Raw genomic sequence first — 16,591 nt, forward strand, 5'->3', positions numbered from 1 at the left:
GACCCGACCGGGGCAAAACGAAGGCTGAAGGCCAAACACGGTGAGCTGCCTGCAATGTCTTTGCTGAAACCCCGCCTTACATCTTCTATCAACAAAAAATACAAAAACGTGGGAACGAGTTTCTTAGGGTTTCTAACTGGAGCTTATGGCTTCGTCCTGCCTTGCGCTCCGTGGCCTCCCCTTCTTTCCTGCCTCCCATCCCGCTCCGCACTTGCGAGGATTTTGCGTAACAAGGAACCCCTCTTCTCAGCGCCCGCGGTTCTGATGCAACCACCTCTCAGCGACCTCACCGGGGCGAAGTTTGCAGGCGTGCCATTTGCGTACAGCTCCCACGGCCTCCATATAAAAAGCAGCTAGGTGAACAATACACTGAAAATGTGTTCCCTCATCTACAGGACGACGAGTGGCAAAAGCAATCCAAACTCAAATTCTAACGAAGAAAATTCTCATAACGTTAATTAAAAGACACAGTAAAACATGAATATGGTGACAAATATAAAGCGTAGCAAATTCAAAAAACATACTGAATATGAGGGTCAGCGCTTAAAACCTTTAACAAGGCTGTACATAATTTATGAAAACCAAGGTTTAAACATCAGAATCGTTCCACTGAAGAAAAGGGAAATTACGTTTCCCTTGCCCTTCTTTGTTAATCAAAATAGAATATACTTTGGTTGGTCCCTGCGGTATGGATGCACAGTGCAAAAAGAACCCAGCGTTCAGCAGTTCACGTCCAACTACCTCAAATGAAAAGGGAATTCGGGCCAGAATTTCAGAAGATGTGAAGAACCCCGTAACTCATTATGCCACGCAAACAGTAGTGCAGTTAGGCATCATTTTAAGCACATACGACCAGGTGCTTTGCATTTGTAAAACGTCCTTTATAGAAGAGAAGGCAAAATCAGATTCCCAATATGCTGAAATAAATATGAATATTTATCAATTTAAATAAATCATAATCACTCACATACTTAAATTAACTTCCAAGGTTATTTAACCTTGTAGGAAAAAGAGAACTGCATTGAGAGCAAAGGAAAAAATGGCAGGACGTTGTTTCGTAAATGCTTGGCCGTCTCTTCAGCTCTTGCTAACGCGTTGTTTCTGCGCAGAAACGCTGCTGCGTAAGGCAAAGGCAGCGCGCTGCGATGCCACGTCGTACCTGGCCTTGCTAAGAGAGGAGCTGACCTCACTGGTAAAACCCCTTGTACTGTTTAATCAATTTTCTAGCACTCAGTCTAGGGAAGAGGAAAGGGGAGAGAGGGCAAGGGGAACTGCCAAGCGAACCCCAGTTTGACAAAGAGGCAAGGATATCTAGTTACTAAAAACATGAAGCCTTTAAGCCTGGGAGCCGGGAAGGTTCAAATCAAAGTTTCAGCCTGCTCAGGGGTGGGAAGAGCTGGTCAAGGCGGTCAGAAAAGGGGGGAAACAGCAGCAACAACGGAGCTGGCCCTCAGCCGGCGTTAAATTGTCACAGCATCCCGGACTTAAAATGGAGTCAAAAGAAAGGTAGGCTGGCTGGTGATCCATCTCAAAGTTAGTATCCAGGTGCCTGTAGTGAGGCAACGTTTATGAGAAGAAAAACTATTAGAAAATCTAGACGGGGGATAAAACCTGTAGCTGTGCAGTTCTGACACTGCCCGACTGACCAAGACGGGGAGAAAAAACAAGCTGACAAACTCTCCCGCGTTGTTAACCCCAGCAGCAGATTTGAATTAAACACCTAATAAGCAAAAGTAGTTTCTTGTTTTAATACAAACTAGCGAATGAAAATAAACCTTAAACTAATCCATAATACTTAGCCTGATCTGCTAATACCTGTGTAATACCTGCCACTCTCTTGGCCTCACTTGGATTCTTCCTCATATACATTACACAGAAAGCTCAGAAATCACCTTTTAAATGCTTGTGAAGAGAAGATCAGGTACCCCTCAGCCCTTGACCAGGCAGGTTTCACCGGCCGCGGCAGCACAAGACATGGAATAAAAGGAAATTACAGAAATAGTATCAAAATGCAGTGCTGTATTTGCTGAAATATTAATTCTCTTGCTTCCATAATTGGTGTATCTTAATTCTCTCCCTCCTTCAACCTTTCTAGTCCTTGTTCACTTCCACTCCCTCCCTACATGTCCTTTTTTCTTCATTCCTCCTCACTGCTTTTCTCCTCACCTCCTTCCTTTTATGTCTCTTCCCTCAAATCCTGCTTTCTGCCTCTCAAATCCTACTTTCTGCCTCTCTCCTTCATTGCTACTTGTACGTTTCCTTTCTCTCACAGAAATACTTTCTCTTCAACTGCATTTTTATCTCTGCCCAAGCGAGGATACAAAGCTATAAATAAAACTAGCTTATTTTAAATTATTTCTCAGTGAAACTGGAAGCCAGGCAAAATTAACCTGATGTTAATTTTCAGCGCTAGTTCACACCTTCAGCTCTAAAACCGAAACCTTGAAATGACTACTATTGCAGACAAAAATCAGTGTCCTTGTCGATCTATAATTGCTTCTAGTAGGCTTGCTTTGTGATTTGTAATTTCTTAAATGGCAAAATAAATACAAACTTTTAATAAAACTACAGTATTAAATCCCAAAGCAATAGCGCAGCTTGTGCACATTTTTTGTACCAATTGAACAATACTGGTTTAGAAACTAATATAGTTAAAATGATGCAACTTCCTAGCGCAAAGAAGTTTATCAGTATCAAAGTGCTTATATCCTCAATTTTGGTTCCAATCCCCTTGAATAAAACATAGACGTTTGCTGTTTGGATCGTATGTAAACAGCACCTATATGGGTTATGTGTAAACAAGGGTTAGTGAATCTTCAGTTTACTGACAATAAATTAAAACAATAGCAAAGTCTAATAAAGACTGTTTCTTGATGTTTCTTGGTTGTGTGTGTGTGTCCCTCTGTCTGTCCTGTTTTGCTTTGGTGAAGCATCCCACTGTCACTCTGTAACAATGTTGTATTTTGGTGCAGGACAACCTCTGTAAGTCACTACAGAGTTTTTCTCTTTTTTACTAAAAAACAACCCTGTCCCAACCCCATCCTCTCAGTTGCAAGAATCAGTTGTTCTCAAAACGGCAAGGGCAGCTGTGTTAGCTTTCTATCCACTAGCCAGCAATGATGGCCAGAGCAGAAGTCTTACTGCAATAGAGAACGGCATGCTGTTAGGTCCATGAAATCAACGTCATGACAGGTAACAGCACTATGATTTTCTCTCAGATGACAGCAATAACAGAGTAATTACTGCACAGAGGTAACAATACCTGTCAGGTGTCTGCCCCCAAATAGTTATACTATTAACAAAAATAAAAATTGCATACAAAATTTCCATAAGACTCAATAACAATTTCCCTGCCTGCAATAATAATGCACACAGTCTTAATCGTTGTGCAGAATGTGAACCATGCTGCAGGAGAAGAACATCAGTAGAAACCCTACATCCTGAGCGCAGTTGGTATCACAAATTGAAGTATCAGTGAAAAGCTCAACATACAAAAGCACTCCAGTGCTGTCTGTGCTGTAGGATATCCCTGGGAATTCAGATCCCCAATTTTATAAAATATTCGGTAGACATTTAATAACAATATCCCGCTGTTGGCGTGGTTGGAGAAGTGAGAAGCATCATACCAAGGATTCAGACAGTAAGTCAAGGTCTGCTGTCAGGCTGCCTGTTTCAGCAAGGATGAAAGTTTCCTCTGCCTCTCGCCTGTGGAATCCTAATTACGCTACGATATGCTGCTTCTCCTCAGATGAGTGGTGTTTCTTTGTGAGAGATCCTCACTTTCACTTTCACAATTTCTCTGAAATAAAAAGGCCATAATGTTTCAGTCATGTAAATGAGATACCATGCTCCTAAACACGATGTTCTACTATTCTTAGCGTATCATCTTTCAAAAAAAGGAGAACTAACACAAATGTCACGGAGATTTTTTGCAGAATGCCACCTGCACTGCAGGACTCCCCACCCTCCACCCCTCAGTTGGCCACAGGAGCAGTGCAGACACCCTCCAAGACTGCTGATTTCTCAGTCTGACAGCACGGTCACTGCTATGGTACCCAAACACCATCTGCAGCCTCCGTGCTGCTCCTTTATATAATAATTGTGGCTAGCACCTATATGGTTTAGAGAACCACTTGCCTACACTCCTTGCCTAACATTTCTGTCACAATTGCACAACTTGAACGGCAGCATTCACAGCACGTGAGCGATGCCATGGTCTGCTCTGGTTTCCCAGACAGCTGAGCTCTCTGCTGGGTTGGTTTGTGTACCCGTACGTGTAATCTGCAAAATTCACTCCCCAGTAAAACGACTCCTTCCCTTCTCCTCATTTGTGAAATGTACCTACCAAACTGTCATCCTGTATTAGGACCTTTTTCACCAGCGAACGAGATAAGTGGTTGCAAAATGACACAATACTGTAAGAAAGCTATGAAGAGAGGGAAGAATGAGAATCTGACAACACACCTGCAGCGCAGACATACCCAAATACATTTCATTTATCTACTGCAGCTTACAAGTTTACAGCACCATTCAAGCCCTAGCTTGCCCCGATCCCATCTGGGTAAGGAAGCCTAACGTGACTGGGATTAAAGGCCTGCTTTCATACCTTCCATCGCCTTCTGGCATATTGTCTTTTGAAGTTTTCCAAGTTAACAACAGATTCTCGCCGTACCAAAGCTTGTTGCTTGTCCACTGGCTGGAAGATAAGAAACGGCAAGTTTATTGCTTGGCTCCTTTTGACACATAAAATACATTAGGTTCTTTTTTTGTTGTGGAGCTGAGGGAAAACAATGCTGGAGAGGCTGTGGATTCATACAGGTAAAAGCAGAAGAAAAAAAATTTAATCACTGAGTCCAGGACAGGGCCCCTTTTGATTTTAATCAAAATCCCCCAAATTGTCCATGGCAAACGGTCTCCAGTTTGTCCACTCATGACATCTGGCCCTGTGCGCAAAATTGTTCTGAGGGCTCCAATGCTGCCCCTTTCTAGCTGCTTGTTCTGGTGCACAAAACGCATATCATGTGGCATAGACTTGGCTCCAGCCTCCACTTCTGCCTCCCTTTTCCATAATGATCCACACAAAAGCAAAAAAAGGCTTAGGAACAGCTTTTCCAGCCAAAGGACAGCCGAACAAAAGAGGGAGATAATAGGGAGATGCTAGAGGATGCAAAGTGATGCTTCCACTTTGCAAAGTCATCAAAGTGCTTCTCACTGCACACCTGCACCATTTTCTCTGGATTAAGATGTCGTCAGCTGGCATTTACTTATGTCTGTCTTTTTGAAAGTCCCTGGGAGAGCCAGGAAAAGGTTCCCCAGGGGCCTGACAGAAAGGAGAGGGAGCTGTCATCAGTGCATCAACACCTTTGCAGCCCACTGCTTCACAGGAGTTTTGCACATGCTGGCTAGAAATAAAGACAGAACAGAAACCATCCCAGTATCGGTATTGCCACACTGCTCGGGTCCCACACTGCCTTCTAATTGCTCACAGATTTCCACAAATTTTGCCCTTTACAAGACACTTGAGAACCAAGGATACATTAGGGTCCTTTCCTACATTCCAGGCTGAGGCTTTTCATTTTATTCTAACATGTCTTTTCTGAATTGTGCTTTTACAGCTTTTTCATCAGTCTGATTTAATCATCATAGAAGGAAAGAAGAAAGAACTTGTTCTGTGCTACAGAGACTTCAAAGATACATAGATAACACTGAGGCATTCAGTATTTCAGATCTGACATGGAGAGCATGGAACATTCACGTGAACGTGAAATACAGAATAACTTCAGAGAGCCCTAGCAGCACTCTACAACCAAAACATGAAATTGGTATCAAACAGTAGCCCTTTTCCTGTGTCCCACAAAGCGGGCAAGTAAAACCTTGGCCAGTTATGAAACTCAAAGGAAGGCTCGTGTAACTTGCGACTGGGAAGAGTCTGCCGCAGTTAGTCTGAGACTGACAGATTGCAAGTAAAATAGAAGGTGGCCTAAGAAAACTAAATCCATGACCAGCTTTGGTCAGCGCTGGATTTGCCAGGAAATTGTTCATTCTGTTATAGGATTACATTTTCATGGAACAGAATCAAGCAGCGACCAAAAGCTTTTCACAGAGTCCCTGAACGGGTGAGGTTGGAAGGGACCTCTGGAGATCGCCTAGTCCAAATGCCCTGCTCAGAGCATCATCAGCTAGAGCAGGTTGCCCAAGACCATGCCCAGTTTGAATATCTCCAGGGATGCAGGCTCCACATCCTCTGCAGGCAACCTGTTCCAGTGTTTGACCATCCTTTCAGTAAAAAAGTTTTTTCTTATGCTTAACCTGCATTATTGTTTTTCAATTTGTGCTCATTGCCTCTTATCATGGGCATGGCTGAGAAGAGTCTCGCTCTGTCTTCTTTCTCCCTCCCATCCGACATTTGCACGCATTGATAAGATCCCCCCTAAGCCTTCTCTTCTCCAGACGGAACAGTCCCAGTGCTCTCAGCCTCTCCTCATATGTCAGATGCTCCAATCCTTAATCATGCTAGTGGTCCTTCACCGGACCCGTCCCATTATGTTTTGGTGAAATCATCATACTAAAACGGGAGAACGTTAGCTGTGATTTAATATCAGTTATCAGGATACATGCCACACAATCCCTGAAAAGACTCACCTAGGCTTTTGTCCTTTAACCACACCCAGGGTACGAGAGCACCAAGATACTGACTCCCTGTCAGTAAATGTAAGAGGAAAGAACTGCAATATTTGAGTACTGAGAAATGAAAAGAAAGAAAGAAATATGAGAATTCAGACACATGCCTAACAATTTTGGGTGTCAGCCTGGTGTCAGTCTGTTCTGAAAGCCACGACTCTCAGCCCTTCTGAGAACGAAACATCTTTAAATTCCAAAACCACATCAAAATTTGCATAGACTAGACAACTGTATCTGACCAGTAAGGAGATAAGAAAACAAATGTGCTAATACAGATCTAGTAAAAGTAAGACAAGAAAGGCCAAAAATCAACCTCTCGAAGATTATGGGATCATAATCATCCCAGCAGTTCTGATTTGCTTTGGCAGGTGGTGGATAAGCCAGAAATGTTTACACTGAACTGAACCAGAATGCAACCAAGGCAGGCAGTTACAGAAGCAGGAGTACCAAAGCAGAATGAAAAACCCATCAATGAGGATATATACATTTTCCCAGGAAAATCATTGATAATGTTTTACGAGACAACAAATTCACTCTTCTCCTCAAATGCTGTGCCAGCACCGTTTGTTGGAAACCAGCAGCGTACAAAAAGTGCACAGTTGTGGAACATAACTTGCCAGAGGCCCTGTAACATAGGTGTAGCACACTTCTCGATGCACTCTACATATTTTACTTTACGAAAAAGAGGGAGAACACAGCAACGTCGTACCGAGTTTTAAACACCATGCGCAGGTTGAGATTCACCGAAAACCTGACCACTAGTAGCTCAGAGCTCGCACCTTTCCACCATAGATTTTTAGAAAATGTTTTCTTTGCAAGAGGAGACAGCTCCATTTCACATGGAAGTTCTTGGTTTTGAAACCCAGATCATCACTCCGAAGACCCTTGAAATTTGGTGTATTACAAAGGAGGAATATTTCTCTAGCAGCATTTACCACCAAATCTAGCACGTTCAGGCCATCAGAGGGCAGGAAAACAATTTAAAGACGACAGATTGAGGGGGAGTATGATAAATACACCTTAACAGGAGGAAAACTTAGAATTGCCAATTCTAGTAATATTTTTCTTGGGAAATTGAGGACAAGTGTTGACATTGAATAAAGATGCATGCAAGTCCTTACCAGCCAGGTGCCTTTCTCATTTTGATGTATACATCTTTTACGCAAAACAGAACCTGGGCATTTAGGCATTAAATATCTTTTCCTCATACTGCAAACAGCTATCATGGTACAAGAAAAACACTGAGTAGAAATCAATTTGAAGTGGAAAAAAATGTCACTGATTAAATGTCAGCCATACAATCATCACGAAAAATTTCAGAGTGCCCTTTCAGCAGCAGAGCCATCACTGAATCAAAATAGCTTGCTTTACAGCACTCCAGACTGTTAGTAACTGCCTCTCAATTTCGAAGCAGCTTGCAAAGCAGCGACCTTGTGATTTTCTCAATCATCAGAATTCGTTCTCAAAAGCATCGGGTCAGTGACCTCCTTCAGCTCAGAGAGCACTAGCCTCAAGGACCGAGTCACAGCGACATCAACCTCACTCAAGGAACAGTGGCCTCATTTAACGTTCCTTCTCCTTGTGCCAGTACGTTTGTATGCAAAGAAAATCTGCATGAGCAGAGGATGCGGGATCACAGCTGAGGGAAAGCAGAATCTCTTTCCTGAGAGGCTTTTATACAGACATTGATTTACTAGGCTTTAAGTTACTTTTTAAGAATTGAAATTCTCCCTCTCTTAAAAATCCTGTATCCTGATTCCCCCAGACAGGAACCCCCAAGACTTTCAGTTCAAAGAAACCTCCAGAGATGACAACTAAAGCATTTTAGGAGAACACAAGACGGACATGCGTAAAATTTTCAAAAGAGCCCAAGTCACCCTGGAGCCCAATTCTCCCCAAACGTCAACATCAGGTTGCTAGGGACATCTCGTGGCTAAGTTATTCGGGAGCTTTTGAAAATTTTACCGCTTGTGCAAAGTAAGATGCCACAGAGAGCACATCCAGTGCTCTCCACTCCACCATCCAGTGCTTTCCATCCTCCACCAAGCCCAACGACAGGATTAACATCAGCGCTGTTACATAACTGTTTTCAATTATTCTGAATTCTCACGAGCCTCTGCATGTCATTGTGAGGATGCAGCAGTTTTGAATCCACTGTACTCTACAAACTGGATAAGAATGTGCTGCTATCTTTTTATCTCAGAGTGGGAAACATTATTATTATAATGTTATGAACAACACTTCAGTCTAGCTAGCTCATTCATTTTCTGGAAAAGAGTGGGCTTTTTCTGTGGGAGCCTGGGAAGAGAAAGGTTATGCTCTGATGTATATCCGAGCCGCTCTCGATGGCTTTGAGCGCTGATGCAGAGATGTCTGCCTTCTGCCTCATTGATTCTTGTAGCTGGTAACAGTCACCTCGCAGCACATGTACGCACTTAAGCAAAGGGGCTGTAAACCAGCTGCAGAGCCTGGCTCAGCATCTTTCCCGTACACAGAAGCTTAACAACCCTTTTTCACTCACTGTCTAAACCATCAGGGAGCAATTGCATCCTGCATGAAGAACTATTTATTGGGTCCAAAAATGAGACAGGTATGTCTACACATATAAATGCAGCATAATCAAGTGATTCCTTTGAAATAAAAGACAGCAGGGCGTGATTCAATTTTGGGCCAACTTTTCTTTTACTTTCTAACACTTAAAAAAAAAAAAAGTCTTCACAATGAGAACTGGTCTCAAATCCCACATGGTACATTAAGATAGTTGTTTGCTTTGTCTTCACCATAGAAAGTAAACCGCAGGTCTATGATATTGCTTATCATCACTGATAAATTAATATTTGCATAGTGAAATTACATACACAGTTATTTGATGAGTTCATTACAAATTCACAATTTTGTCTTTTGAATAGAATTTCTTTGGTACAGGATAGGAAACATAACTGAATTTTAGACAAAAGGATTAATCAGTAGCTAACACCTGCAGATGGTAAAAGATTCCACCCTGCATAACTGGACCAAAAAGATCATCTTAACATTTCTTCATCAGCAGTCATTTCATTGAGATTTTCCACAGGACTAAATGTTAAGTTAGTGCATCATTTACTCTGTTTTACAGGATAGATTTAACCTTTCTCTCATCTGCTCCGTACAACTGTCTGCAGCAGGTCTACGAGGCCATTTTCTTCACCCAATCAAAGACGCTACCATGAGATTTTTACAGGTTTCCAGGTATGTGATATCTCTGATAAGTATGGACTGGACTACTCTTCAGTTAATTGCCTAGTAATCTTCAGGAGCTATATATACGATGAAGTCAGTGCATTTAGCTGTAGGGTTAGATGTGCTCCATACTACCGTGATAATCTAGATCCCTGTAAGTTCATACACTGAACATGGGAAAACACTCAAGCACTGCAAACCACTAAGGGCTTACGGTTTGGTCAGTCGTTTGTGCAATATATCGGAATTGCTATTTCAGCAGTAGGTGATGTTTCTATGTAGATTATGCACTGATAATTTAACTGCTGTACAATAAGGCAGACAGCAAAAACATGCAAACTGCACCTAACCTGGTCTACCCACATTACTGATTTGATTCTGCCACATCAAGATTCAATCCTGCAAGGAATTCTTCACAGCAAGATCTATTTAACAGCTCCATTACCGATTCATTAATATCTTTGTTGAAAACAGAGTCAAAGTTTCCATTCACACAGGTCTCACTTCCATTTTCCATTTGGAAACTACTCATTAAATCCTGGATCCACTTGAGTTCCTCAGAAAGTTCTTGACTTAGAGATTCATACTGACACTGCAGATCAGCGTATTTCCCAGTTATGCCTGTAAGACTAGTGCCTACAGTCTTGATATCATCCTGCAGATGTCTTTTCAGGGATTCAATTTTACGGTATTCATACTTCAGCTGAGACAGCTTGTGCCTCACGCTTTCATTCTCCTCTTTATACCAAGCTTCTTTCTCGTTATAAATGGAAACCAGAGCATCGATGTCCTCCTGCAAGGAATCATGGGATACAGCCAAAGTGCTGAAACCCTGTTCCATAAGTGAAATGTCTTCTACTACTCGGGCAAAGCGCTCAAAGTTGATGTAGGTATTATTGGGAGGCATACTTGAATGGCATTTTATGGTGTACTCTCTCAGCCGTTTTGTCTTCAGCTGCGTGTTCTCGACTTTCCTGTTTTCTTGGACTTTTGTGTCTTCTTTCAGCTGGTGAGTCTTCAGACAGAGGAACTAATATTACTGAACATTTACAAGATAGGGCAGTAATTCAAACTCTACACATCAAAGGATGCAGCCTGAATTTCCACAACACTGGGAGATTCTTTGCTCCCAGAGATTTTCCTTCATGCATTTGATTAAAAGAAAATAAAAAATCCTAATGTGGCAAGCAATGTGCATTCATTCCAATGTGATAAGCGTAAATAAAAGGGCCCCAATTTATTTTCATGCTAATTTTTAGCAGTAAAAAGTCTCAAAACTATCAATATTTTTAAGAGGAAAAATAAAAATCTTGAAAACACTCCACCTAATGCTTTCTGCAATGCAGAGCAAAAACTGGATTTCAAACATCCTCATTAGACATGCTGAGATTAGCCAAATCTATTTTCAATAACAGATTTATCGACAAGAGCAGGCAATGTTTAGGATAAAAAACAAACAAAAAAAAACCATACAGTCACACAAATGCAAGCAAATCAACAACTTGGTACAGCAACTGGTATCTTTGACCACATTGGCTGTGGTCAACTCTCAACTCAAGAAAAGCACTACACCCAAGAGGTGGTGTATGTCCATGCAAACAGTGAAGAAGGATGGAAAAACGCAAAGCACAGTCTAATATAGAATCCCGTGTGTGCAACAAATGGCAAAGCTGTTTTCCTCTCTTTTTGAGGGTTATGGTAATGAAAGAAGTCACAATTAAGGTTTGCAGAAATCGAAAGATATAGTCAGACCCGATCAATTTATTTTAAGTGAATCTCTTTGAAACTCCTGGAGTCTCTAGATACCTAGAGATCAGTTTTCCATTTAACACATCAATAAGAATGGGAATATTATCTCTGCTTTGCTCATGGATAAAAGCAAGATCTGTTTCTCTATTTGGTCTTACCGTTATCCATGGATGGGACAGAGCTTCCTGAATTGTAAGCCGTTTCCTACAAGAGAAAAACACAGATTTGAATGAGAAACACCTCGTACATATGTCCATTGACCCACACTTCTCCCAGACTTTGGAGCAGTGAAACCGTAAAACAGTAAAGCATTTGAGAATAAATACTTTCTACGCACCCTTAACCTCACTGTCAATCAAGGTATATGGTATTAATTGTATCAAAATTGTCCTTTAGAGCACGTTATTATATCACACCTGGAGCTACCATATCCTGAAAGCAGTCTTTCCGAGAGCAATACTTCAAAACTAATCAAACCTAATCCTCCTGCACTGTGGCAGTTTGTGAACAGCACTCTCTATTAGCATTGAGGATCAAAGGCAGAAATCCAGAATTGCACAGTGACGCCTCTGAACATGGGACAAATATCAATATCCCTGACTTGCCACTTCTTAAAATGAGACTGCTAGATTGATAGACCTGTGCAAACCTCTCATCAAACCCCCACCTAACTCCAGCCTATTCAAAGGCTTCAGGTTTGCGGGAATCTTGCTAACCGCTTGCCTTTTTCTCCCTCACACTCCTAATATCTATTTTCTCCTCTAACGAAGCCATTAAAAGGAACTACAATGGCCTGACTATCCTTTAGGAACAACAGGGTTAATGGGAAGGAGATGTTATTTCTGTGTGCACGTTACTAAAAGCAAGAAAGAAACTAAACAAGGTCTGTGATTGCCAGGCACTGGCAATAAAGCTCTGCATCTGTCACAGAAGTTCTAGTCTGATCTTAGTCAGGGCATACAGACTTAGGAACAACTCCACTGTGGGGACACATGAAGACTTTTCTGGCCTTGCAGCACTAGGGCCGTGTTTTGTCACCTCCTTGCAAGTAGTCCATAATAGACTGTAAAGAATTGGAGTGGTAGTTAACCAGAACCAGATATTTTGCACACCATTTTGCACACTAGAGATTTTGCACGCCATTTTCAGTCCTCCACCTGCCCACTGTTACACTGGTTTGACTCAGGTGAGAATTAAGTCCTGAAACTGAAATTTAACTGAGGAGATTTTGGTTGCAAGAGCCGGAAGTTAGCTTCTCATTCTCCTATGCATTCTGACTGCAGCTCTGAAAGGGGAAAAAAAATCATTTCTCAGCAGTTCCTCTCTACAGCGAGCTTGGCCTTCAGGGCTCTGTCCTGGGGAGCTCCCCACACGACGACGTGCAGCTTAGCAGTGAGACAGGTGGAGAGAGCGTGCACATGTGTGCATGCATGCATGTGTGCAGAGAGCAAGATCTCAACAAACAGCTAAGGCTGGGGGGGGGGGGGGGGGGGGGGGGTCAGTCCTGGCCTGTATATTCTTGGTCATACATTTTACACGCATTTTTTTGATACTATCATAGGAGTTGTTAGAGATAAGGAAAACAAGCAAATAAATAAATAAATAAATACAGCTTCTCTGTGTGAAAAACAGATGCAACCAGTTGAAAATACAGGTTATTATATACTTGCCACCATAGGCGGTATTACAGTATATTCAATATAACATACTCTTTCAGGAGTAACATGATCCAGACATGCCCCTCAGTAAGTCATCTGCCTCTTTCAGTGCCTCTCCTGCCCTCCCTTGCTGCCTTGTCTGTTTAGAGCATAAACTTTCTGGAAACGGGGACTGAGTCTTCTTGTAGGAGGAAGCTGAATGGGGTCCCTGTCTTGGTTAGGGTCTGCATGTGTCAAAAATTCACTAGAAATCAAATAGAAAAGCAATAAGCCTAGGAATAAAAACACAAATGCATGGCACAAATGGAAAGGAAAATAAAAAAGAGGAAATATCCCGTGCATAGTGGCAGCTTGAGAATCATCAGCTGTAAGATTCTTCTTTGATTGTTATTTTTTAAAGCTATAATATTTCTCTTTCCTCCTACTCCAGATTTCATACTAATGACACATTAACTCTAAGATGGCGGAGTTAATGAAAACAGTTACCACTAGATACAAGCTTGGCTTCTAAGAAAGAGCAAACAGCAACGATTTAAGCTTCAGACAGAAAGTCCAATGCAAAAATGAGTGTCAGGTTTTGGCATACTCGGAGAATGCTGGCACAGAGCTATTTTTAGGGCTTCTGGATGCAGCGATTCCCTAGGGGCGCAGCAACAGAACTTTGTCTCCTGTCTTGCTCTTGAAAGACAATACACACCGCAGTGAAAGCTTTGCACGTTACTCAGCAGGCTCTGTCTCACCAGGGTCATCTAAGGGGCAGAAGGCTCTTTCTGAGTTTTCCCTTACCGTGTATCTTTCACCAGGAGCTTCTGAATAAAATCCTTTGCTAGGTCACTGGTATTGCTGAAAAATTCTTCATCAAATTCATAATTCACAGCTGTGATGTTGGCAAGCGTTTCCTGTTTAGTTTCTCCAAGGAAAGGCGATGCACCGCTAAGCCTGAATAAGCCAGAAAAAAGAATCAATTGGAAAAATAAAGAGCAGAGGTCCTCTAATGCAATTACAGTGGCTGTATAATACACTCTCTGGACGTTTGTGGATCTCTGCGATGGAGCAGGGAAGCCACTTGGGAAAAAACAGGTCCAGCTTTGGCTCACTATATTTGTGTTTATGAGTCAGACTCATCCTGAAAGTCTCCAGTGCAGCACTAATGTGTCCCCACAGACAGAAATGCATGGATTCTCCCATCCTCAGTGCCTCATCGAAGTCACTGCTAATCAAAGTAGGAAAAGCTTCAGCTTCAGGAGAGGTTCTTTCCCTGTGAACCCACAAACACTACTAGGCAAAGGCTTCTACCAAGTCAAGCGGATGAAATGGTATTTTTACAGATTTTCTTTGGGTAGGAAATACCCTGCAAATTTACTGCACAGGGCGTCCAGTCCAAGAGACCTTCTCAGCTGGAACCACAGTGCAACACGTGACGGGAAATCAGATGCGTGGCCTTGCCTTGAACGCTGCGGGAGAGGTAGGGGGACACCGCTGGCTAAAAGGAGCCCACAGACAAAGGAAGGGACTTTGGCTGCAGTAAAATCCAACTGTTCCTGAACACTGCACTCTGCTCCAACTGCAAGGATATAATGCAGACATCATCATACTAAAATGGCATTCAGCAGTCCTTAGGTAGACAGGTAAAGCTTTCATCCTGCTTTGCCCATCTCTGAGCTGCCACTGATGTCCTTCATCTCAGACGGCTATTTACCTCTGTCCCATAAAACCAGCGTCAGAACGGTTTCACCGCTCCTGCCCTGCCGTCCCCTGCCTCCCTCCCCCAACCCACAGGAATGCTGACTTGCGAAAGTCTGCTTTACAGGAAATGTTATTTATACCAAGGAAATTGATCTCATCCCTTTTTGAAACCTTCAGGACTGTCATTATTCTTATCTACCATGTCTAAGCTTTGATAACATAGCTGCAGGATGCAGCAGGCTCACACTCTTGGGATCTAACCTGAGGGTTCAAATACTAAACTGCTCGCTAACATGATCCTGATCAGAAGACCTTCTACCTTGTCTGTACTACCACTGCCATGCTGGCTGGAAATTTGGGGGTAAGCAGGAAATTAGATGGGACCCGCTTGGCCGTTCAGCCCAGTCCCCAGCTGCCCCAAGCGGGTCTTACCCACAGAATAAACATCCGAGCGCAGAAACCGCTTCCTCTCCCCCACAATCTCACGCTGGCCCGAGCTGCAGACACAGTAAGGCATGGAGCCAGGCGCTTGCAGTTGTCTTCGATGCAGTGAATTCAGCCCGTAAGCCAGTCAGTCTCATTGCTTAACAGGTTTTACTTACTCCCCCTTGAGCTTTTGTTCCCTTTCTGGGAGCCGCAGAGAAAGTTACGAGCAGGCGCTTCTCCGCAGACCATGGGGGTTCCCAAAAGCAGGGCTTGGAAACCTGCCCTCGAGCCTTAGTCTCCATTCCCAAAATTGTGCCATGAAGCAGCTGGAATTCCACCTGCCAGCCTGCCGCTGCCTCCGAGGCGGCTCTGGGCTCCTCTCAAATTTTTTTTCTCGTTTTTGAAACTCAGTTCTGAGGTCTGTCAAAAGGAGCAGTCTCAAATCCTAACATCGGACACAAATGACTTTTGACATACCCTGACTCAGTGCCCGTAAACCTCTCTCCACCTAACAGCAGATCTCAGCGATAAAGGCTTAGCACTCACAATCCAGCCCAGTGAATCACTCTTTCAGCTATTGAATTAAGGACTTGTAAGCACCTTTGATCTCTACACCTGACGATGGCATCCATTTGAATGCTATCATGTTTGCTAAAATACGCAGTATCTTTACACACACCCCAGTTATTCAGAATTCAGGATTCATCAGAACAAAAGGCAATAAAATTAACAGGCAGTACTAGTTAAAGGCGTAAGAATGTCTATTACCTGCCGTACCACCCAAGCAGACCCCTCCTATCACAAAGAGCATGCTCTTTTTTCCTGCTGTTTTCTAGAGAGGAATTATTTTTAAGCTTACTTACCATAGTACTCTTTACTAGCCAACTAGGCCGAACAGATCTGCTGTGCTGGACACAGTACAGAGCCACCCGCTCCACTAGTGGATGAGGCACTTCATCCACTGCGCCTCCAGAACACAACTCTAACACAACAGAAAACCTCCTGGAAGCACCTGGACAGCTCTGCATCACTGTAATCGCAGGGTAAGTACTCCTACCGGCTTCTCTACAACTCCCAAGTGTTTCTCCCGTCATTTATGAACACACATAAAGAGCAATTTACAAAGTGTAATGTTCTGTCGAGCACACGTGTCACTGACGACACAGAGTGCT

General features: G+C 42.8%; 2 protein-coding genes across 8 annotated transcripts in view; both read right to left on the minus strand.

Annotated features, from left to right (window-relative positions):
- The window catches only part of HERC1 (HECT and RLD domain containing E3 ubiquitin protein ligase family member 1), a 138,138-nt gene extending 135,181 nt beyond the window's left edge, over positions 1 to 2,957 (minus strand). The window contains exon 1 of the mRNA XM_068958808.1: positions 1,893 to 2,957. The gene's annotated coding sequence lies outside the window, so the exon portion shown is untranslated. The remainder of the gene's footprint in view (positions 1 to 1,892) is intronic.
- Positions 2,958 to 3,096: 139 nt separating this feature from the next.
- Positions 3,097 to 16,591, minus strand: part of DAPK2 (death associated protein kinase 2) — a 61,518-nt gene continuing 48,023 nt past the window's right edge. For 5 of the 7 annotated variants that reach the window (XM_068958825.1, XM_009681522.2, XM_009681523.2 and 2 more), the window contains exons 8-10: positions 14,094 to 14,246; positions 11,808 to 11,853; positions 6,772 to 10,915 (exon numbers count right to left, since the gene is read on the minus strand). In XM_068958825.1, coding sequence (XP_068814926.1) covers positions 10,265 to 10,915; positions 11,808 to 11,853; positions 14,094 to 14,246 — 850 coding nt within the window. In that variant the 3' untranslated portion in view covers positions 6,772 to 10,264. Of the gene's footprint in view, positions 3,800 to 4,345; positions 4,427 to 4,606; positions 4,697 to 6,771; positions 10,916 to 11,807; positions 11,854 to 14,093; positions 14,247 to 16,591 lie in introns of those variants that run through there. The other 2 variants (XM_068958827.1, XM_068958826.1) reach the window with 2 other exon arrangements.

The sequence above is a fragment of the Struthio camelus genome, chromosome 12 (assembly GCF_040807025.1).
Source record: "Struthio camelus isolate bStrCam1 chromosome 12, bStrCam1.hap1, whole genome shotgun sequence".
Taxonomy (NCBI): domain Eukaryota; kingdom Metazoa; phylum Chordata; class Aves; order Struthioniformes; family Struthionidae; genus Struthio; species Struthio camelus.